The sequence below is a fragment of the Ostrea edulis genome, chromosome 6 (genome assembly GCF_947568905.1).
Source record: "Ostrea edulis chromosome 6, xbOstEdul1.1, whole genome shotgun sequence".
In the NCBI taxonomy this organism is placed as follows: Eukaryota; Metazoa; Mollusca; class Bivalvia; order Ostreida; family Ostreidae; genus Ostrea; species Ostrea edulis.
This window is the reverse complement of record NC_079169.1, coordinates 90,931,027-90,953,643: the sequence shown is the minus strand read 5'-3', so window position 1 is coordinate 90,953,643 and position 22,617 is coordinate 90,931,027. Positions and strand designations below refer to the sequence as shown.

At 36.6% G+C, this 22,617-nt stretch overlaps 1 protein-coding gene across 3 annotated transcripts in view; it reads left to right on the top strand.

Moving 5' to 3' along the window:
- The window catches only part of LOC125647422 (protocadherin Fat 4-like), a 33,535-nt gene that overhangs the window by 7,241 nt on the left and 3,677 nt on the right, over positions 1-22,617 (top strand). For all 3 annotated transcript variants that reach the window (XM_056142660.1, XM_056142662.1, XM_056142661.1), the window contains exons 3-27: positions 169-222; positions 734-1,316; positions 1,499-1,594; positions 2,109-3,307; positions 3,427-3,525; positions 3,609-3,722; positions 3,973-4,220; positions 4,551-4,958; positions 5,226-5,444; positions 5,533-6,130; positions 7,612-7,789; positions 8,496-8,593; positions 10,919-11,062; positions 11,185-11,320; positions 11,422-11,514; positions 12,988-13,167; positions 14,297-14,457; positions 14,616-14,787; positions 14,898-15,127; positions 16,304-16,501; positions 16,581-16,701; positions 17,384-17,511; positions 17,638-17,759; positions 19,683-19,847; positions 20,057-20,192. In XM_056142660.1, the coding sequence (XP_055998635.1) occupies positions 2,420-3,307; positions 3,427-3,525; positions 3,609-3,722; positions 3,973-4,220; positions 4,551-4,958; positions 5,226-5,444; positions 5,533-6,130; positions 7,612-7,789; positions 8,496-8,593; positions 10,919-11,062; positions 11,185-11,320; positions 11,422-11,514; positions 12,988-13,167; positions 14,297-14,457; positions 14,616-14,787; positions 14,898-15,127; positions 16,304-16,501; positions 16,581-16,701; positions 17,384-17,511; positions 17,638-17,759; positions 19,683-19,847; positions 20,057-20,192 (4,836 nt within the window). In that variant the 5' untranslated portion in view covers positions 169-222; positions 734-1,316; positions 1,499-1,594; positions 2,109-2,419. The remainder of the gene's footprint in view (positions 1-168; positions 223-733; positions 1,317-1,498; positions 1,595-2,108; positions 3,308-3,426; positions 3,526-3,608; positions 3,723-3,972; positions 4,221-4,550; positions 4,959-5,225; positions 5,445-5,532; positions 6,131-7,611; positions 7,790-8,495; positions 8,594-10,918; positions 11,063-11,184; positions 11,321-11,421; positions 11,515-12,987; positions 13,168-14,296; positions 14,458-14,615; positions 14,788-14,897; positions 15,128-16,303; positions 16,502-16,580; positions 16,702-17,383; positions 17,512-17,637; positions 17,760-19,682; positions 19,848-20,056; positions 20,193-22,617) is intronic.

Sequence of the window (22,617 nt, the reverse complement as noted above, 5' to 3'; positions counted from 1 at the left end):
CATATTTCAGACTATGTAAGGCATAGACAATTAGACGTAGCTGTTTCTAACCGTATTTAGTTTTTTATTATTTTGTACCGACAAACCTTGCTTATTGTTTGATATGGGGACTCTCTATATAAGCATGGGAGTCCATGCACAGAATAAATTTTGCTTTTTCATCTTCAGGCTGATTCGTGGAGATTTCATTCCGGAAAAGGTTTACAGAATTACCTTTTCAAGGTAATTTCCGCTCAGGAATAAATTCATTGACCTCATTTGCATTCACTTTCACATGTATTCTTTATTAGTCTCTGTCGTTGGACGTGAATTTTAAATCACCGTTAGATTTGTCTAGTTTGTGATTATTCAGTTTCCTCTGTTTACAATCAGTAAATAAAAACTTTAGGGGGTTTCGTTTTTTTTTTTATTCATTTGGTAAATCTCTCTCTCTCTCTCTGTGTGTGTGTCTCTGAAAGCAAATATACAATTAAAACAAATCCATCGGAAATCACAGGAAAACAATCTATCTAAATTGTACATGTTTTCTTTCTTCATAAGATATTCTACGATGTATTGGGTTTGTCTTTAACAACTGATCTTAAATTTGGATGATATCGTTGTCAGATTTGCTCCCTTACTTGTAAAATGTTAACCCTCATTAATCTGTACTGCTCAAGATCAGCTTTTAAACGATTTTTAAAATCAAACTATTACATATAGTGTTATTCTAACCGGTTATTATTATTTTCAGTCCTGTCCCCGGTCAATAGAAGTAGGCAACTATACCAAATCATGGTGCGTATTTTTATAAATCTGCAGCAGAGGTAAGTATATTCATTTGCATCATTACGTGACCAGTCATTATACAAATTAACCCAATTCGCAGTTGTTTGCAACATTGTGACGTTTGCTATATCGTCTTTGTCTTTCGCAGTAACTAGTAATTTCAGATTCCATTAAAGGTAAGATGTCTGTTTGTGACGTCTGCGTTGTCTCTTGTCTTGTTGCTTTATCGTCTGCTTTTCTTGTCGTGTGGTATGAGTGATGTACGAAAGGTACCCATAATCCAACACATTTTCTTTCAGGAATACGAACAAACTGAGAACACTGTTATCATTGTTTCTTAAATTGCTACAAATAAATTTCAGCAACCACTCCAAATCCTTGTACAGAGTTTCGTGTGGCCCGAAATTTGTCTGAGGAATGTGGAAATCACAGCAACACGGGTTACTGTGTTCCAGACAACAGCGCGTGCTTACCTTCCCTTGACGGAACTGACTGGAAATGTCTGTGTATTAATGGGTACTTCACGTACAACTCCTCATGTGTTCAAGGTATTCGGCATTGATCTTTTTTTTAATCTTTGAGGCGTCTGTTTCGGTTTCATTAAGGATTTGTTTCCGTTGTTACTCTTGGACGCCATTATTCTATCTTATTACGGTGTGTAATTTAGATATTTCATAAAATACAAGTTAGCTGAGATTTTTCAATGCTACTAATAACAAATGTCTTGCAGCACCACAAGCTCTCTTTGAAACTAAGGATGTGAATCTAGGAATATTCAAAAGTGATAGAATTGTGTATATAAACCAAGACAACGTGAATAATTCAGGTATTTATGAATATTCAAAACTGATAGAATTGTGGTAATAAACCAAGGCAATATGAATAATTCAGGTTTTCATGAATATTCAAAACTGATAGAATCATGTTTATAATTTAAACCAAGACAGCATGAACCATTCAGAAATTTATGAAATCAAACATTGTAAATGTCAATGGAACTTTACCATGAGATGCCATCAAATGTGTATGACGATGTTATTACAAGTATTCGTCGACAATTTCAAATATAATCTAAATATAGACCGTTACACGGATTCAAACGTTTGTCAATGTATCTCCATGTATTCCTTGATTTGATTGTTCAGCAAAGATCCCTATAATGTATGTGTTTGTGTGTTTACGTGTGTGTTTGCGTGTTTACGTGTGTGTTTGCGTGTTTACGTGTGTGTCTGCGTGTTTACGTGTGCGTTTGTGTGTTTACGTGTGTGTTTGCGTGTTTATGTGTGTGTTTACGTGTGCGTGTACTGTGGACTAATTTTAAATACTCTTATCAACTACAGAGCATTATTTTGAATTTGGAGAAGAGGTTAAAGAAGTTGATAGCGATAAAGGCGGATGCGTTCTGAAAACCTTAAATCCTGGATTCAGTTGCTCTCTGAACAGTTCCGGAATAACTGTTAGGATAACTGAGACGCTCAGTAGTAAACTGTACCACGTCATAGCCCACGTGACTGTTTCGATTGGTCTGGAACAAGCAGACGTTGACGATACATTAGCGATATCATTTTATGTTCAAACTGTTCGAGCGAACCAAACGATAGTTCTGCTTGATGGAACGTTGAAAAACACTCTGGTTACAACAGTCGATTTGATGCCAACTGAAACCAACCTTGCCTTATCGGGAGATGATCGGTTTTACTTCGACATAGATTCGGCAGGAATTGTAAGAACAAATAGTACAATATCATTAGATGGTTATGATCCCAAACCTACTTCTAAGCTATTCAATGTATATTATTTGGGGCCAAGTGAATATCTTTATATTGACATCGTTGTATACAGACCGAAATATGAAATGAACATTAATGAAAACTCAAATGGAACCGTGGTTTGCAAAACTTTATCAAGTGATTACAGTGCGATTTTGCAGAAGAGTGATTTCGTCGCATTGCAATCTGACGGTCTCGTAGTTGTTCAGAAACCTTTTGATTATGAAGCAGAAACTCTAGTTAACAAAGAATATACTTTCGACCTATTTAGCCAATACAGTGGGAGAAATTTTACAACAAGAGTGACATTAAATATCATTGATGAAAATGATGAAGCACCGTCCTTTCCATCAATCAATATGACGTACAATTTCAAGGCAATTCAGTCCGATTTGAAGACTGTGATAGGCGTGGTTTCAGCAGCCGATCCCGACACCGTTGGAAAGCTCAACTACAGTATCAAAGGGTTTACAGGAGATCCCAGATTTTCTGTCAGTCAATCTGGAATAGTCACTATGGAAAGCGCTCAAAAAAGTGGTGATGCCATCGTCACGGTATCGGATGGAAAATCACATGACACCGCGTCAGTTCATGTTGAGGTCATTCCCGTCGTGAACAATGATACTCACGTGCAGATAAACTCTACGTGTTTCGTGTATGAAAACGAAGCCATTGGCACACATATTTGCAATGTTACCGAAACTGGATACACGGATTATATATTTGACTCAGCAGATGCACAAAATCTTTTTAATCTGGACAAAAATACGGTATGTCTGTTCATAAAGTCTATACTTATCAATGATATATTTAGCTGCAGAACTGTAGCTCTCTGAAAAAATATTTTGACATACACTAGAGAGTAAAATATTAAACCGACTCCTTGTAGGGTGTCATTTCAACCAACGCTGGATTAGACAGAGAAACAAAGTCTTCCTACAAGTATTCAATTCTTGCTAAAGACGAAAAGTTGTCATGCAAATTTGCTGTAAGTATTATTAGAGGTTGTTGACACAATTCAAAAAGCTAGTACATGGTTGATGGTATTTTATAAGAATTTTACTTTTTCAGAGTATACAAGTACAGATTTTGATAAAAGATAAAAATGACAACTCGCCAAATTTCAGACCAGCAGCATACAAAGGGTCGGTTTCTGAAAATGCTGATGTTGGAACAAAAGTAAAAGTAAGATACAAATTTCACAGCATGTATTGTAATAAAATGTAAAGGTCATTATCACAAAATTAACAATATAACAAGATTCTAATTTCACATTGTGTATTGTAGTAAATTTAAATTTCATTATCACAAAATTAACAATACAACAATATCTTAACTAACCATTCATGCAAGTTCAAAAATAAAAATTGCGTAAGTTTGAAAAATGAATATGTCACAAAGCATCGAAAACACAACCTTGTTTTAATTATTTTAGTTGGAACAACCTATTAGTGTTGAGGACGAAGATGAAGATCCCACATTCACTTACAATATAACTGGAGGGAACTTTAGGATAAATTCCACTAGTGGGGAGATTTACACGGCGAGTAAACTGGACAGGGAGACAACAAACAAATTCAGCCTTACTGTGGGAGTTTTTGATGAAATTCACGCGGTTTCCACAAGTGTTGAAATTGAAGTAGAAGACGAGAACGACAACTCGCCGATACTGCCCAATGTAACGTACGTAACATTTCTATTGCTTGTTTTAACGACAATTCGCCGATACTGCCCAATGTAACGTACGTAACATTTCTATTGCTTGTTTTAACGACAACTCACCGATACTGCCCAATGTAACGTACGTAACATTTCTATTGCTTGTTTTAAATTGCCTTACAACCCTCAAACAGCCAAATCACATTTATCTTCTTAATTTTCAAAGATTATGCCTGAATTAACATTTGTATATACTGCAATTATTTTTTATTTTACTTGTTGGCCAACATTTTATTTTCTTAAGATTTATTAATAAACAAAATACACGCTCAAATGGAAAATTTCTTGTATTAGGTTTTTTTCGGTTCCTGAGAATGCGTCCGAAGACGCAGAAATAGGACAACTTCATGCAACTGATGCAGATATAGGGGAAAATGCAAAACTATCTTACACTGTGGATTCCGACTATTTCCGTGTCACGCCCACAGGAATGTTGATACGGGATCGAGAACTGGACAGAGAAACACAGGATCTGCACGTGTTCAACTGCACTGTGTCTGATAATGGACGTCAACAACGCTCCGTAACATCAAGGGTTGAAGTGACCGTAACAGATATCAACGATCCACCTGAAGTCAATAACAGCGGAGAATTGTTTAACGTCCCAGAAAATTCGAACTGTACAGTGGTTCCGAATATGACGTATTTCTTCACAGATAATGATCTTGGCAACAATAGAGAATTGAACTTTACTGTTCAGAGGTAGAAATTTATTAGTTCTTCCCTAAAATTTTCAATATTCAATCTTTTATATATCGTACAATTTCTATTTCCTGATTTCTGATCAAGATATAAGACTCGCGTCAGGTATGAGCGGTCAACAGGGATGCTTACTCCTCCTAGGCACCTCTGATGTGTTCAGGGCCCGGGTTTGCCCTTCTCTTAAATTTGTCTTCTTTATGGGAAGTATGAGATTGATCACTGTTCGTTTATCTTTACTTTTCTCTCACAAGGTTCTTTTTTTTCCAGTGCCACGGGGATTTTTTTCATCGATTTAAACGGTGTGCTGTCATGTCCAGTTCTAGACTATGAAAAAAGCGAAAAGTATTATGAGGTGAAAATTGAGGCGACTGATAATGGCAACCCCGCTTATTCAGCAACTGTATCAATTTTCATTGCTGTGGAAGATGTTAATGATAACGCACCAGAGCCAAGTGATGAAAGGGAATTCGAACTAACATTTTACGGGTAAGCATTCTTCTTAATCATGACATTTGTCATCAGATATATACATTCTATGATAAATGTTCTTCTGTTTCATTTTCTTTCGAAACAGTGGAGAATGCAAAGGGGCTAATTGTTCCAAACTAGTGGCTCTCATCACAGCTTCTGACGTTGACTCCGGCGACAATGGAGAATTAATTTACCAAGCGATTGGTGGCAATGCCAGTGAATTTCTCTCAGTGGACAAAGATACGGGACTGGTTACGTCATTCACACCGCCACTACCACAAAACGGGACATACCATTATATAGTGGATATCTCCGACAAGGGCGAACCATCGCTCAATAGCACAATTACGATTTCGTTAATTGTGGCGGTGTATGAGGACACCTCCTTACAAATTATCGATATTTTCCCCACGGAAACCCTGAGATTCAATTGGACCGAGAACGTGGAAATTCCTTCACCATTTATCTATTTGATGAACTTCACCACTAACTCAATGTTATCGGGAATTGATTTTCATACTCCGAACTACATCCTCGCTGATTTCTACATAGCCGGTTCCAAAAACGATTATCTCTATGTTAACACAACCACTCTACAAAGGAAGCAAGGACATTCTGAGACATCATTTGATAGGGAAAAACAGAACCAATATCGCTTTATTGTCCAGGCCAAACTTCCACAGTATAGCAGACTTGCTGAAGTTAGTCTAACTCTTTTTCTTTTCTTGCTTTTATTTCTCGATTTAACATAACGAGAATTTGTGCCTCTATGGACCTACTTCTCTATAATAGATTCTTTTGGTCTTTGGTGTTGCACCATATACTGTAGATTCCAAAATATTCGCGAGGGTTTTATTATCGCGTAATTTCGCGAGAGGCGTCACTCGCAATATAAAATTACTCGCTTTTAATTTTCTGTTGCTAAAATACATGTAAGAACTCTTGATTAACAGACGACACGCGTATTCATGTTCACGTGATTTGACATATCCAAGTCATTTCGCCATAATAAGGAAGTTAGCTCCTGAGCTTTTGAGCACAACTGCGCAGGATGCTACAACAAAGTATTTGCTAGTTCAATACTGATCCCATTAATGTAAACATATCACACATCTATTACTGAACCCTGCCCAGTTGAAAAAATTGTGTTAATTCAAATTTTTGAAAGGGTTTGGCAGGGACTATATTTTGTGGCGGGAGAATTCATTAATCAAAAAGTTCAAAATATGTATTGTTTCTGTTTCATCCAATGTATCGTCTATTTTTATACTCCTTTACGTGTATTTCAGCTTTATCATTTATGATACAAATAGTTGAGACATGGAACTAGTTCAAATGTTTTAATTTATTAACTTGGTTGATATATTTTTCCAAACTGAGCACGGATTCTTAAAAAAAAGTTTTAATTAATTTACTCGACATTTTGTACAAAAATTCAGTATTTTCACCCAATAACTCAAAAATTTGATCTCCAACCCCCACTTTTTTTTTAAAGTTCCATTTCAAATATTAAGACCAGACCTTGAAAATCATGTAAAATTTTAGAAATTGACATTTCTCCTAATACATGTGTATATCCATTTCAACTCTCAATTTTGATATCGTGAAGTTTTTCGTATCAAGTGCAGAAAGATCATTATTTATTTCCATTTATACTAGTATCAAACTTTTTTTTTTATCTGTATTGTAAGAAGACATGATTATGCATGATTGATTTTTGCTGCTCATATTGTGTTGACACCAACAGACAAATCAAGTTTGATTGAATAAATCTTAGTCAATTTTAAGTGCAAAAAGTTCATGATTAGAACACTATATCTCAATAGCAAGCATTGCGACCCCAGTTTTTCTTTTTGATTTCCTGATTCTCCTGTAATGTAGAAATCAAAAATACACTTCCCAGAAAATTGACCTTACTCCAAATCTCAGGTGCGAACCTCTTTTAAGTACTCGCGTAAAATAAGGAGTCTACAGCATGTAAATCAAAAATAATTTTCACTTGAGTACTGTTTAAATGATTGTTAAGTTTTATTTTTAAATTCTATTATCATATAAGTAACTTCAAATTGGTAGGTAAATTACTAAAGTATACAGTATTGAGAGTCAAGTTTTAAGTTTGATTGATATGACACCCTCACTACTCATAGAATTGATTTGACTTCCTTTTTTTAATCTTTTGCAGTTAATCATTGATATCTTGGATGTGAATGACAATCCTCCTCAGTTCATAGATAAAGCTCATCGTGTGGCAATTATTAAAGAAAACGCCAAAAACGGCACCAAACTAAATCTTAAATTTGCAGCAGTAGACCCGGACGATGGAGAGAATGCGAAAATAGCGTACAAGATTCCACGGGAAGGTAGCGCTCCTCCTTGAATGAATTACTGTCTTGTAATTTATTCGACTGAATACTCGTTTATTTGAGAAATAAATTTCCTTTTTGAAAATACACGAGGGTATCAGTGACGCTTTACGCCGGCGTACTTCATGACGCACTACATGTATGCTGATGTGAGGCGTTGGTGTTCATACCAGTCTGAATTTTCAAAATTGAAAATTATTTTTTATATTTAAATTTCACTTTCTATTCTGTCGGAATATTCCAAGCCCTTAAAATGGTAGTGCTACATTGATCAAGATTCATACGCACATTGTTCACATTCATGAGGAAATGGCTATCATTTCAATTTGTGAAGACATTTGAAATGTAAATACAAGTTTTATCTTAGTAGTGGTTTGGATTGTTCGTTGGTTCTCTCTAGTAAAGAAAATTACGAAGGGAAATTTTGTTTTGCATTTGGTTGAAGAATGTATGTACATAGAGAGAGAGAAAAAATGCTTGTTAAAACAATCTGAAAGCAATGAACATTAATTATTATAGCATTTTTTTCATAATTTAATTTGCAAGTTCTTTATTAGGAAATTCTCATATCTAGGACCTCCAAATAGTCGCTACACCCCACCTCCCATATTTCATACAATTATCTAATGATTGTTTGCTAATAATTCATGACTATAATTATGATGTTGTTTGGAGAGAAATCAATGACCATTGTAACTCGTAGATTGTGGTGGCCTTTTCCAATTTACAAGCGATGGAAGGATTTTTCTCAATGGACAACTTGATCATGAGAAGATGAAGTCCTGTAATCTGACCTTTACGGTAATGTTTTATTCATACACACTGTAGATACTAGTACTATGGTAATGTTTTATTAGGTCACCTGAGTAAACTCAGTTGACCTATTGCAATGGATTGTCGTCGTCCGTCGACATTTTTAACTTCTCGATAACTGACATTCCAATTCTTTTCAAATTTTGTATGAAGCATCTTTGGCACAATGGGGACATGAATTATAAATTTCAGGATTCCTGCAACCATATGGGCGGGGCAAAAATTGACTATTTTTCAAAAATCTTTTTTTCTACAACCGCACGTGTACAAACAACTAAATGCATAGTCAAATTTGATATGAAGTATCTTTGGGGCAAGGGGACATAAATTGTAAATTTCAGGACTCCTGCAACCCTTGGGTGTTAAGAGCGGGGCAAAAAACTGCTAAAAACTAACCAATTTTCATAAACCTTCTCTATAACCGCACATGTGTAAGAAAAAATTAATGCATAGTGATGTAAAGCAGGAAGGTCTCTACCAAAATTGTAAATTTCATTATCCCCGGGGTAGGGATTCTGACATCAGGGCGGAGCCAAACTTGGTATATAGCGTTTATGTGTAAAACACTTAAATAACATCTTCTTTAGTGCTACATGTATTTTTACTAAATTAAAACTAATGAGATATTTAGAAGGAGTAAGTAGTCCTTTACCAAAATGGTAAATTTCGTGATCCTTGGGGGTAAGGATTTGGTTTCAGGGTAGTGCCAAAATTATTATAATGATTATTGTCTTAATGATTTGAAGAACTTCTTCAACTTTGCTGATACAGCCACAGGGGCTAAGCCCGTTTGTGTACGAAGTCTGCAATACTAAAATATAGAAAGGGGTCTAACTCTGACCCAGATAAAAAAAAAACGACAACTACCCACTCGCTTCAAATGCTTAAAAAAAATCAGAAACATGGTAGTGATTGCTCAGCATATAGAAAGTGACAATCACGGGTCTTTCGGACGGAGGACCCGTGTCGCTGCAAACGTTGTAAAGAACCCCCATTGCTACGGCGCTGAGCGCTAAGCATAGCTCTAAATTTGTGTGCTTTACCTATAGCTGGTGACGTCTCAGTATATGTATGTGTGAAAAATGCTCGACGGGACGTAAAACAATCAATCAATCGTTTGTTTTACGTGTTGTCGAGAACTTTTCACTCATAATGAGACGTCACCAGCTGTAGGTGAAGTACCACAAATTTAGACCTATGATTAGCTCTCATGTAACAATAACCATGATTTCAAATGTCAAAGTTTTACAACAATAACCATGATAATTATTTGTTTTACAGCAGTAGTTCAATTTCAAGTTTGAATTTTTCACTCATTATGAGACGTCAAGATGAAGGACCACAATTTAGACCTATATGTATGCTTAGCGCTCATCGCCGTAGCAGCACGGGTTCTTTAACAGGCAAACGCCTGTCGCGACACGGGACCTCTGTTTTTAAAGTTATATCCAAAGACTTCTATATGTCGAGCTTTTGGCGAAGGAGCGATCTCTAAGTTTACGTCTTGGATTTATTGCGGCCATGGCACAAGCGGGACTTGAACTAACGACCACTGAGCTATCGCGACCAGTGTTATACTGAGCTACTGCGACCAGTGTTATATTGAGCTACTGCGACCAGTGTTATACTGAGCTACTGCGGCCGGTGTTATACTGAGCTACTGCGACCAGTGTTATACTGAGCTACTGCGACCAGTGTTATACTGAGCTACTGCGGCCGGTGTTATACTGAGCTATCGCGACCAGTGTTATACTGAGCTACTGCGGCCGGTGTTATACTGAGCTATCGCGACCAGTGTTATACTGAGCTATCGCGACCAGTGTTATACTGAGCTATCGCGACCAGTGTTATACTGAGCTACTGCGGCCGGTGTTATACTGAGTTATCGCGACCAGTGTTATACTGAGCTACCGCGACCAGTGTTATACTGAGCTATCGCGACCAGTGTTATACTGAGCTACTGCGACCAGTGTTATACTGAGCTATCGCGACCGGTTTTATACTGAGCTACTGCGGCCGGTGTTAGTAGAAGAAATCCTAAGAAATAAAGTCATGTATCAAAAGCCAAGATAAATGACTTTATTTCTTATGGATTTACAAAATAACCATGACCCAATGCCTGTTTGTTAAAGTTTTACAACATTAATCATGGTACATTGATTTCATGATATAATAACTTCATTCGTTATAGGTATACAACACTAGCATTAATAGAATAATCTGATTTGTTATTAATGAGATTAACAATCATCTAATTTGTTATTAATAAGATTATAACAATAATACAATGACATCATCATTATGATGTTATAGGTATACAACATTAACGATGAGGTGACGATGCAGTCCTCGGTGAATGTCAGCATTGAGATTGAAGATGTCAACGACAACACGCCATTATTCAATAATTCGGTGTATCGTGTGTTACTCAATGAATCTTGGAATGAAGGTGCTCAGGTATCGTGATATTTCTTCATAAAATGGTTCTTTTAAAATTTGAAATAGATCCTTATTCATTTTGGGTGTTGATACTGTTATAATTGTTGTTCCCTCACATCTTTTTTTACAAACCAACATAGAAAACACAGATTGGCGAAGTGCTTGTTAGAGTTCCCGGTTTTTCTGTGGATGATGAAGATTCCAGAGAGTATGGAATGGAAGGCATTCGATTATCAATACAAGAATCTTGTCCGCTTTTGGTCAATAAAGATAAAGGTACAAGCCATTTTCTAATGCAATATTTTTTTGTAGTGAATATGCTATTTCTATCCTCATTTCATGTACTGCTGGTCTCTAAAATTTCATCATTTTTGCAGCCGAAAATTTCATCCTTATGGTTAATCAAAGTATGACACTCGATTATGAGACGAAGAAAGACTATAATTGTACATTGGAAGCGAAGGATGGGGGTAAGCGAGATAAACCAATGTATTCACATTTTAATCCTGTAATAAAAAGCATTTTATTGGTCGTTATAACGATCTGGTTTGCCAATACAACTTATCATTGGGTCAAGTGCTGTCTGAGGTGCTTCATACCGATTGTTAGACCGTTCTTGGCACACTGATTTTGACTACGGATGACCCCGTTTACCTGATCAAGATAAAGGGCTCACAGAGGGTGTGACCGGTCGACAGGGGATGTTTACTCCACCTAGGCACATGACCCCACCTCTGGTGTGTCCAGGGGTCCGTGTTTGCCCAACTATCTATTTTGTATTGCTTATAGGAGTTATGAGATTTATCACTGTTCGTTATCTTCACCTTTCATTAGAAATTTTCAATGATACCTGCCTATAGCTGTAAACACCGAATCATTAAAGGTGTGTGATCTCTTTCGAGCATGGCGTCTGCATCTCGGTCCCACGTGTGCAGAATGAAAACAAAACTTCGATGCCCATTCCCGTCTCAGACAACGTACATACACCTCATTCGATGCCTAGAGAAGTTGATCTTACAACAAATGTGGTTAATATTACCAAACAAAGACAAGAAATTCACCCAAATGTGGGATTTTTTAACAATTCGTCATTCAGTAATTGCACTTTCAATTTCCCAAAGTCACATGTTCAACTGGCACCGGTTCACTACCTTATAGTGGTTATACCTACGCAGTTTACAATTAGATGAATTTAAACAGATACAATGTATGAACGGTTTCAAGTTCCGATTGTACAATTCTGTTTATAAATTGATGTTTTTGTGAGGTTTAACTAAAAATCAATTCAAGAATTTGATTATTAATTTTTCAGCATTGTGCCCTCTTTTTTTCTTTTCACTATATGACAAATGTGCTCTTCCATTCCGTTAATCGCTACTGACCCAAAGGATTATTCGGGAATATTATAATATAGATAAGATATGCATGCACTCATTATAAAAATGTTTCAGACTGTGAATATAAGCAATAAATTATAATGTTTTGAAAGATGTAGTCTCATAACTGCAACGATATATGCAAACATTCTTTTTCATAACGCGCGTTATTCAATTTGTATGCACACACTGTTGCAGTTATGAGACTACATCCATCAAAAAATAATAATCCATTGCTTAAATAAATCCGTTCAGGGAGAAAGGATGCATAAGATAAACTTAAAATAATTCTATCAACAAATCAGTGGCCCTTTATACAAAACCTCTTACGATTAAGATGAAAATTTTAAAACACTTTAATTCTTTTATCATTCTGCGCTCATATATTTCTGAATGAGCAAAACTAATTGCATACATCGGTGATGAACTCTATTCTTACTCGAGGCACAGTTGCACTCATTTGAGTACAAGGCAGAGACTTTTTTTTTTTTATCTTAGTCATAAGATTTTTTGTGAAAATAGCTACTGAATTTTGTTTAGAAATGACAATCCTTTACTACACTGTAGGTGGTCTCTCGTCGACTTCACTTCTGTCGATTGAACTTCTTGACATTAACGACAACTCTCCAGAAGCAGATGACATCATACGGAGGGAAGTTCGACGTTCTAGAAACATCAGTCACGTGATCGTCGACGTAATAAATGCTACCGATAAAGACAGTGGGGTTAACGCTTTACTTAATTTTGGTACGAGAACAGTTACATGTTGACATACATTTATGCCTCGTTCACACGAAGAGTTTAATTCGCATTAAACGTAAGTTAATGCGAATTAAATCTGAACCGCGTTCACACGGAGATTTTAATGCGCATTAGTTTACTTCGAATTAAAATTGACGTCGCGATTTAATGCGAATTAAATTTACTTCGCATTAGCTCCGTGAGAACGCTAAGCGAAGCTAATTCGAATTAAATGTAGACGCATGCGTAATGGCCAATTTGGGTCACATGCATCATACCCATGGTCAGCTATATATATTAATGTTAGTTTTGTACGAAAAACTAAGCAAAATGATAATAATCACTAAAAACATGTACAAACAGCATGTCATTAGATAATGTCAGACGTAAATCTGTGCTCTGCATAGGCATACTGAGTAATACATGTGGAAGGAATTGTTTTTAAATACGACAACAATGTTTTAAAACAGTGATAATATGATTTTCTTTTTTACATTTTTTAAAACATATGCCGCTCATTGTTAATTTTTATACCATATGACGTCATAGTACACTTATAATACGTATTAGTAATTAAAAATTACGTCATAACAGTAGTCAGCGGAATGGTGAAAAAGACGTTCCGAAGTTTTAAAATTGGGCCCATGAAGAAACAATATATTGTCTAGATTGAATGCTGGTTGTCAGAGGAAATAACAAGTAATTTCTTGGAAACATATAAATAAACACGACAAAAAACTCCTTATGTGTAGATCAGAATTATGTATGTAGGCCTAAATTGTAAACATGTAGTATACTACATGTAGGCCTATATAGCGTTTTGAACAAAGAATTCTGTATCTACACAAAATTCATTAAAATATCTATAAAAATAATAACATAGTCTATTCTTTAATTTATTTCGCGCACCCTTTAATAGAGATGCATACGAATTTAATGCGCATTAGTTTACTTCGCATTAAATATTACCGCCGTGTGAACGCTATTTAATTCGAATTAATTTAATGCGCATCCGTGTGAACGAGGCATTACATAAAATTGCAAAAGTTGTATTAGTTTGAGGAATATTAACTTCAAATTAATTGAGCATTCTTGTGTGCATATCATTTTATATTTCTGCTGCCTTGTTTTCAAGCCTTTAAATCCGGAATCGGAAATAATGATTACTTCAAGATCAATTCCACAAACGGTCAAATATCCATTGCAAAAGACTTGTCAGGGCTTCAAGAGGACCGTATCGTGCTGGACGTCATTGTCAGCGACAGTGGTCAGCCTGTTCTGACTACCACAGTAAAGGTTAGGTCTCCTCCATGTTCACTATCTATATTCAGAAGAATTGTTGAGAAACACGTCATCATATGAATACTCTTGATTCAAATTTCCGAAAGTTTGTGCATGATATTGACACCAGTTACCATGGCAAATCGCAAGCAATGTTGTTGTTTTTATTCCAGGTTGAGGTCAACATAACGGATGATAATGTTCGTCCGTATTTTAACCAGACTGAGTACAATATCGAAGTTGAAGAAAACACACAATTATCGGGATTATTGGTGGCGGTGACAGCACTGGACAAAAAGAAAAATGAGGAAATGATATGTAATTGTACCTATCGTCTCATGCACGGTATGTATGTCCACGATGAGGCGTGCAGTTCTGTAATTTTCGAAGATTGTTGCAACATTTTGAATGATGAAAGAGGTAAATTTGTGATGAGAAACTTATGTATATTTCAGACAAATATTCTGATCCATACATTATGCTTGACGGATTGGGTGACATATATGTGAATAGGTCTCAAGCTCCGGAATACGACAGAGAGGCTGAACCGACGGTCAATTTGACTGTGATAGCAGAGGACGAGGGAGGGAAAGAAGCCCAGGCATCTGTCATCATCACTGTTTTGGACAAGAATGACAACGATCCCAAATTTTTGAAGACTGTTTATGAGTTTGAAATCTTCCAGGTTTGTTTCAGACGTCCTTGTTTTTATTCTGCATACGTTCCATCTGGAATTAAAAGATTAACACGTTTCAGTTCCGGAGATAACATTCATTAAGTGGAATATAGCAAATTGGTAATTAGAATGCCTTGTTTAAAGGAAAAAGTTCATTCTATGAGAGAAAGAATGATCGAGGGCTACGCCAGAGTTTCACAATTCCTCTATAATGCTTGGTTTTTCGATTTGTTTTAGCTCACCTGAGCCGAGGGCTTAAGTGAGCTTTTCTGATCAAAACTTTCCGTTAACGGAAACATCAGAAAATCAGGTGTCCAGGAGGAATAAGCATCCCCTAATGACCGGTAACACAAGCCACGAGCCCTTTGTCTTGATCGGTAAACGGAGTAATCGTGTATTCAAAATCAGAATGTCAAGAACGTCTTAACAATCGGTAGGAAACGCGTTAGGCAGCATTCGACATAAATACAGGTTGTATTTGCAAAAAAAAAAAAAAAAAAAAAAAAAAAAGATAAATGATAATTTTATGCTAATGATAAAAATAATAGCACACAATTAAAAAGAAACAATTGATAACAAATACATGATTATAATATCTTGTATGCAATATCGCATTTGAATACACGTGCTTCAATTGTCTTTCCGCACAGGGAAATCACAATTATGTATATGATTTTTGCTGCATACATAAAGAGATATGTACATGTACATCTACCTATAATATTGATGGCAAACCTTGTGTCGAAGTTTGTTTTGATTTAGAAGGGTTTTTCTTGACTAATAAGTTTTTGTGTGTTTGTAATAATAGTGACAACAAAATGATAAAATCTACTTCTATTTTCTTACCAATGTGTAAATCCACGTCTTGTGGATGGGATTATCAATTATATAAATTGTAATTTAGAGAATATAGAAATGGCGACTTTCCTACTTTGAGATGTGTAATAACAAATGTATGCAATAATACATGTGAATAAGAGATACGTAATAACAAAAGGGAAGTAACTCCGAAGTTGTAGGTTTCTTCAAGGCTTCCGTCCATAAAATTCACAAATGAAAAAGTACACACACAAAAAAAGGTCTGAATTTCAAACTCAGAATGAAATTGTTATATAATACGCTAAATAAGTGAACGGTAAAAGTGGTACAGAATTTGAATGAATGACTGATTTGTTTATATTGTAGGAGGCCAGAGTACCGACTATCATTGGCAGAGTGCAAGCCGAAGATAGAGATGAGGGAGAGAATGCAGTCACTAGATACCAAATCACAAACATTACCGGCAATTTCAACGAGAGTGTCATTGCAATAAATGAAACAACAGGAGAGTTGTTCAGCAATGGGTCTCTGGACATCGGGTCAATCACAGACTTCACGGAATATGTAGGTGAAGGTCAAATTGTTTCCGTACACATACCTGCTACAAATTTTGTGACGCATAGAATCTCTTTGTTGCTCGTAGGTAACTGTAGAAGCCATTGATGTGAAAGATCCCGGGCGCACGGACAGAGTCCAAGTCAATGTTCTGGTTAGATACAACGATACGAACCAGAACCCACCCAAATTTAATGTAGAAAATTCGGGTTTGTATTTTTTTTACTCTGCACACATATGATTATAATAATATGTGCATGTGTTCTGTTTTGAATTCATGATTTTTCACTACACTTATGACTTGAAGTAGACAGCAAGTAGTTCGTCGAGTTAAAAACGCCAATATAACTCTGGTTTTGCACAAAGAAAATTACCAGTCATTTTGCTCAAAAGCAGAAATGTATATATTTTATATAGCTCCACATGTACCATGTACTTTGCATTAACTACATGTAGATAAAGCACTGAAATGACCAACGACACGAACGATAAATTAAATTTATGATTTAACGTACGACTTATCTAAACGGGCTCACAGTGGCTGCGACCGGTCACCAGGGGATGCTTACTCTTCCTGGGCACCTGGTGCGTCCATGACGTGTTTACCTTTCTCTTCATTTTTATTCTTTATAGATATGTCCTGAGGAAGGGAAAGGTCGTCCCGGAAAATGTTTTTAAACTTGTTCATGTCGTTGGCAATTTTAATAATTTATATAATGACCTTGTTCCAGTGTTTTGAAATCTAGTGGTGTGTGTGGGTGTGCATACACTGTACACTGTGATATATTTCACTGCTTGCTTACAAATCTTGAAAAAAGGTATTTCAATTGAGCAAAATTTTGCACGGTCTTGTCGACTTGAAAAATAATTACCTTATATTAATCACTTCAGTGATTCCCCGACGTATTTCAATGGCAGCTTATTCAGAGGGATTTCAAATAGCCGTCTTAAATGTAACTGATGCAGATTCTGGGAAAGATGGCCAGGTCTCCTATAGCATATTGGACGGAAATGCTTTCGTAAGAATTCTAAATAAATTCCTTGGTTTGAAATGAAATCAATTATGATCTTTGCTCAAATTGATGATATTAATATTTTGTGCAATATTTATAAACACATAGAATTACATCATTTTAATTTCTTAGAACATGTTCCAAATAGACAACACGGGAGCAATTTCACTCAAACGAAAGGTCGAGTTCATTGGTGAACATGACATAAACCTGACCGTGCAGGCTGTGGACAAAGGAGTCAATCCAAAAGCAAGGTCTGTACTCCTTGAAAGATGTTCTTTGTTGTCAAATGTTTCAGTCTTGTTAAAAAAAAGAACCTATTGAGTTTTTCTGAAAAGTTTATAATTATCATTTTATTTTCGACAATTTATGATACTGTGGATTAATTTGTACCATAAACTTCAACTTCATCCAAGAGATAAGACAACTTAAGCAACAACTTCATAAGCTGCGACTTGAAAACGCAGGCAATCCCAGATAGGTCTTATTTAATGATTAAGGGTGTAGTGTTGGATGATCACGTGACTTGAATTAGTCGCAGGTAGATTTTTTGATGATGTAAACCTGGTTACGACTGAGTTGATCCTAAGTCGACATTGAGGACATTTTAAATTGAACTCCTTAATATGTGACTAGTAGGTAATGACAGTCAGGAATTCACCACAGAATTTGACTTCATTTAAAAGAGGTAATTGTCTTCTGATGAAAGTGTATTGAAATGTATAGTAATTTCATGAACATATCTATTCAGGTATCCAACTTGTACATTAATCCAGGATACAATGAATAAAAATATTTTGTACGCAATATGAAGATGAATTATTACATTATTAGCTGACCTGTTTTTATATTCTGTTGAGGCAAAATATACCGGTATTAAAAAGATTCTTAATTGATTCTTGCTGTGACCTTCAACTTGATATTTCGATACATAGACAATGTTTTATCTACGTGCATTAACAATAAATGTCGATGGAAATATCCCATGCAGTGAGCTAGAAATAAGACACCACAGTCTTTCTAATCTGTCTCATATTTTGTTGTGTTACTGAATGAACATATATATTAAATTTAAAAACTCAGCTCTATAACATGCGCGAGAGCACGTTCTGTATATGATCAATTTTAAACCGAGACAGGCTACAGACAAATAAGTTAAAGTTACAGGGGTTTCAGCAGTCTCGTTTCATCATTTTGCAAATTCAACAGTCTTTATGATAATCGTATTTATAAAAAACCACATGTCAATAGGTGGAGTGCTGTCTGATGTTTTGAATACGAATTGCTCCGTTTACCTTATCAAGATATTAAAACGCTCACGGTGGATGTGACCGGTCAACAAGGATTGCCTCCGAAGTACCTGGTCCCACCTCTGGTATTTCCAGGTGGTTCATGTTTGCCCTGTTCTCGATAGAGTTTTAAAGTTTAAAGTTTATTATCTTTACTTTTTTACGTAAATTAAGAGTTATTGTGAAATATTTAAACCACTAAACTTTTGAACGACCTGTCGTACACTATGACTGCTCATTTGAAGTCCCGGGTTAGTTCCAGTCACTCGACCTGTCGTACACTGTGACTGCAATGAAGTCTCAGGTTAGTTCCAGTCTCTCGATCTGCCGTACACTGACTGCTCATAGAAAGTCTCGGGTTAGTTCCATTCCTTCGACCTGTCGTAGACTGTGACAGCTCAGATGAAGTCTCGGGTCAGTTCCAGTCACTCAATTCAATTCAATTTGTTCTAATATTGCACAAAACAACATAGGGAAGATATACATATATACACAATGTTAAACAAAGAATGAGTGTATAGTTTATAATTTTTAACCTGGAAGGGTAACTCTCGACCTGTGTAACACTGTGACTGCAATGAATCAGTCACCCGGCTTGTCATACAATTTGATTGTTAGGATAAAGTTTAGCTCCACTCGCACGACCTTCCATACACGTGACTACTAGGATGTAAACTTCGATTAGCATTCGTGACAATTGAAGACCAGCATCAGTCGCACGCCTGAACTGATTGTTGGTAGTCATAAGTGCTTGTGTGATTAGGACTGAACAAAGCAAGACGTCTTAACTTGCAAAAATTGGTTTAATTGTCGATTCCTGAGTTTATTGTTCCGTCATAGTCAAAGATTACGATATCTGAACAATATTTCAATGCTCTTTTTTTACAGCACTATTACTCTCGCCTGGAAGCTGCAGGGCCAGGCCTCATGTACAGACCCTCAATCAGCTACAGGCGGTCCCAGCGACACTGAAAAACTATTCCAAACGGTCACGTGGGCGCTGATTGGTGTCTGTTGTTTTCTGATTTTGACCACTGCCATCAGTATTTGCGGGTATTGTATCATCTTATTGTGATTTACGCAAAAGAAATTGACAGGATTTTTTTTAACTTGAATGTCGAAAGATATAAAATTGCGAGCTTGAAGCATGAAAATGAGTGTTGTAGAGAAACTCCCATAATGAATGGTTTTTGCAGTACTTCAGACACTGTTTACGTCATAGACAGAATCGAATCTTTTATGAATATGCCGTTTTGACTTAGATGGTGCCGATCCCGCCTCAAGGCCAAGAACGCTAGATCTGAATATGGAAGTAACAGAGAGTCCTGGGGACTGAAGTATAACACGAGTTACGGGGCTTGTCTTCCGCTCGGTAGGGACGAATGGAAGCCGCCAGATGTAAGTTAATTTTCTTTCGATATTTTATGAGCTAGTAACCAGAACATATTATATATATATTATAAAGAGGATGACACATCATATAGGAAAATTAATTTTCCGTCTCTACATGCATTGCCGCTATGGAAGAGTTCAATAATTTTCATTTATAAGGATCTTTCTAATTTTTAATGAGTCTGAGATGTGATATTTTGTATTCAGTGACCATATAGAATGTATATATTCTTTTGATACACAGAAATGTGGGTGTAGCGGGTTTTTGTTGTTGTTGTTGTTGGTTTTTTTCTTTGGTGTCAAGGTTAATTAAAGGTCACGATCTTGTTACACTACAGGACATTGAAACTCCATCAGAGCAAGCATAAATTGTATACACAAACTAGTGAATCCTTACAATTTGGTCGTAGATTGCTCCATAAACAATATTTATGATCATATATTTCTATCAAAGAGATGAAAAGTACGTACCAGATTTTTACATAGTGATCTTGAATTCCGCCATATTTGTTTGGACTTCTTCACATGATAACAAAATATATTTTATCACATAATTAGAGGCGATACTGAATTAGATTTTTTTTGTGTTAAAAATTAGAATTTATTTGACCAGTACAGTGATAGTCTTTGCTCCATCTAAATACATACCAAAATTAATTCATTGTCGAAATATTTAACCAGTTATCTCCTATCAATAACATTTAAAGTTTGGGGGAACTAATTAAATTTTGACTTGTGCTATTTAGGATTTTGACCAGAAATGCGTAATTGTATCGCCCCTACATGTGATATTACAGACATATGATGTCAGTAAAACGGATAGGTGTCAGTAAAACGGATAGGTGTCAGTAAAACGGATAGGTGGTGTCAGTAAAACGGATAGGTGATGTCAGTAAAACGGATAGGTGTCAGTAAAACGGATAGATGTCGTCAGTAAAACGGATAGGTGTCAGTAAAACGGATAGGTGTCGTCAGTAAAACGGATAGGTGTTGTCAGTAAAACGGATAGGTGTCAGTAAAACGGATAGGTGTCGTCAGTAAAACGGATAGGTGTCAGTAAAACGGATAGGTGTCGTCAGTAAAACGGATAGGTGTCGTCAGTAAAACGGATAGGTGTCGTCAGTAAAACGGATAGGTGTCGTCAGTAAAACGGATAGGTGTTGTCAGTAAAACGGATAGGTGTCAGTAAAACGGATAGGTGTCAGTAAAACGGATAGGTGTCGTCAGTAAAACGGATAGGTGTCAGTAAAACGGATAGGTGTCGTCAGTAAAACGGATAGGTGTCAGTAAAACGGATAGGTGTCGTCAGTAAAACGGATAGGTGTTGTCAGTAAAATGGATAGGTGTCGTCAGTAAAACGGATAGGTGTCGTCAGTAAAACGGATAGGTGTCGTCAGTAAAGCGGATAGGTGTTGTCAGTAAAACGGATAGGTGTTGTCAGTAAAACGGATACAGTAGGTTGTATTACATATACAGATAGGTGTTATCACTTGCATAGGTAAGCCATATCACTGAACACATAGGTAAAATTGGTAAAACGGATAAGTGATCATATTAATTACTTAAACAGATAGATGGTATCACTTTAGGTAGCGCAGCACTTGGTTAAGGTAATCGATTCAGGGAATCCGGGTCCGGCGCCGGGTCAAACTTAGACTTTCATCATGAGTAGTGGCTGTAAGCCCCCGGCATTAGAAGTCGTGGCTTTCGGATGTGACCCTAATAACAGAGGCCCCGTGTAACTAGATAAAGGTACGGTAAAGAACCCTCACTGCTACAGCCCCGAGCGCCGCGCCTAGGTCAAAATTTGTGGCACTTCACCTACAACTGGTGACGTCTCTACTCGAAAAATTCTTGAATGGGACGAAAAACAACACAGGCCTACACATTCCACTGATATCACATACAGCAGGTCACTCCACTGATATCACTTACAGCAGGTCATTCCACTGATATCACTTACAGCAGGTCATTCCACTGATATCACATACAGCAGGTCACTCCACTGATATCACATACAGCAGGTCATTCCATTGATATCACTTACAGCAGGTCATTCCACTGATATCACTTACAGCAGGTCATTCCACTGATATCACAGGTCACTCCACTGATATCACATTCAGCAGGTCACTCCACTGATATCACTTACAGCAGGTCACTCCACTGATATCACTTACAGCAGGTCATTCCACTGATATCACAGGTCATTCCACTGATATCACAGGTCACTCCACTGATATCACATTCAGCAAGTCACTCCACTGATATCACTTACAGCAGGTCACTCCACTGATATCACTTACAGCAGGTCATTCCACTGATATCACAGGTCACTCCACTGATATCACTTACAGCAGGTCATTCCACTGATATCACATACAGCAGGTCATTCCATTGATATCACTTACAGCAGGTCATTCCACTGATA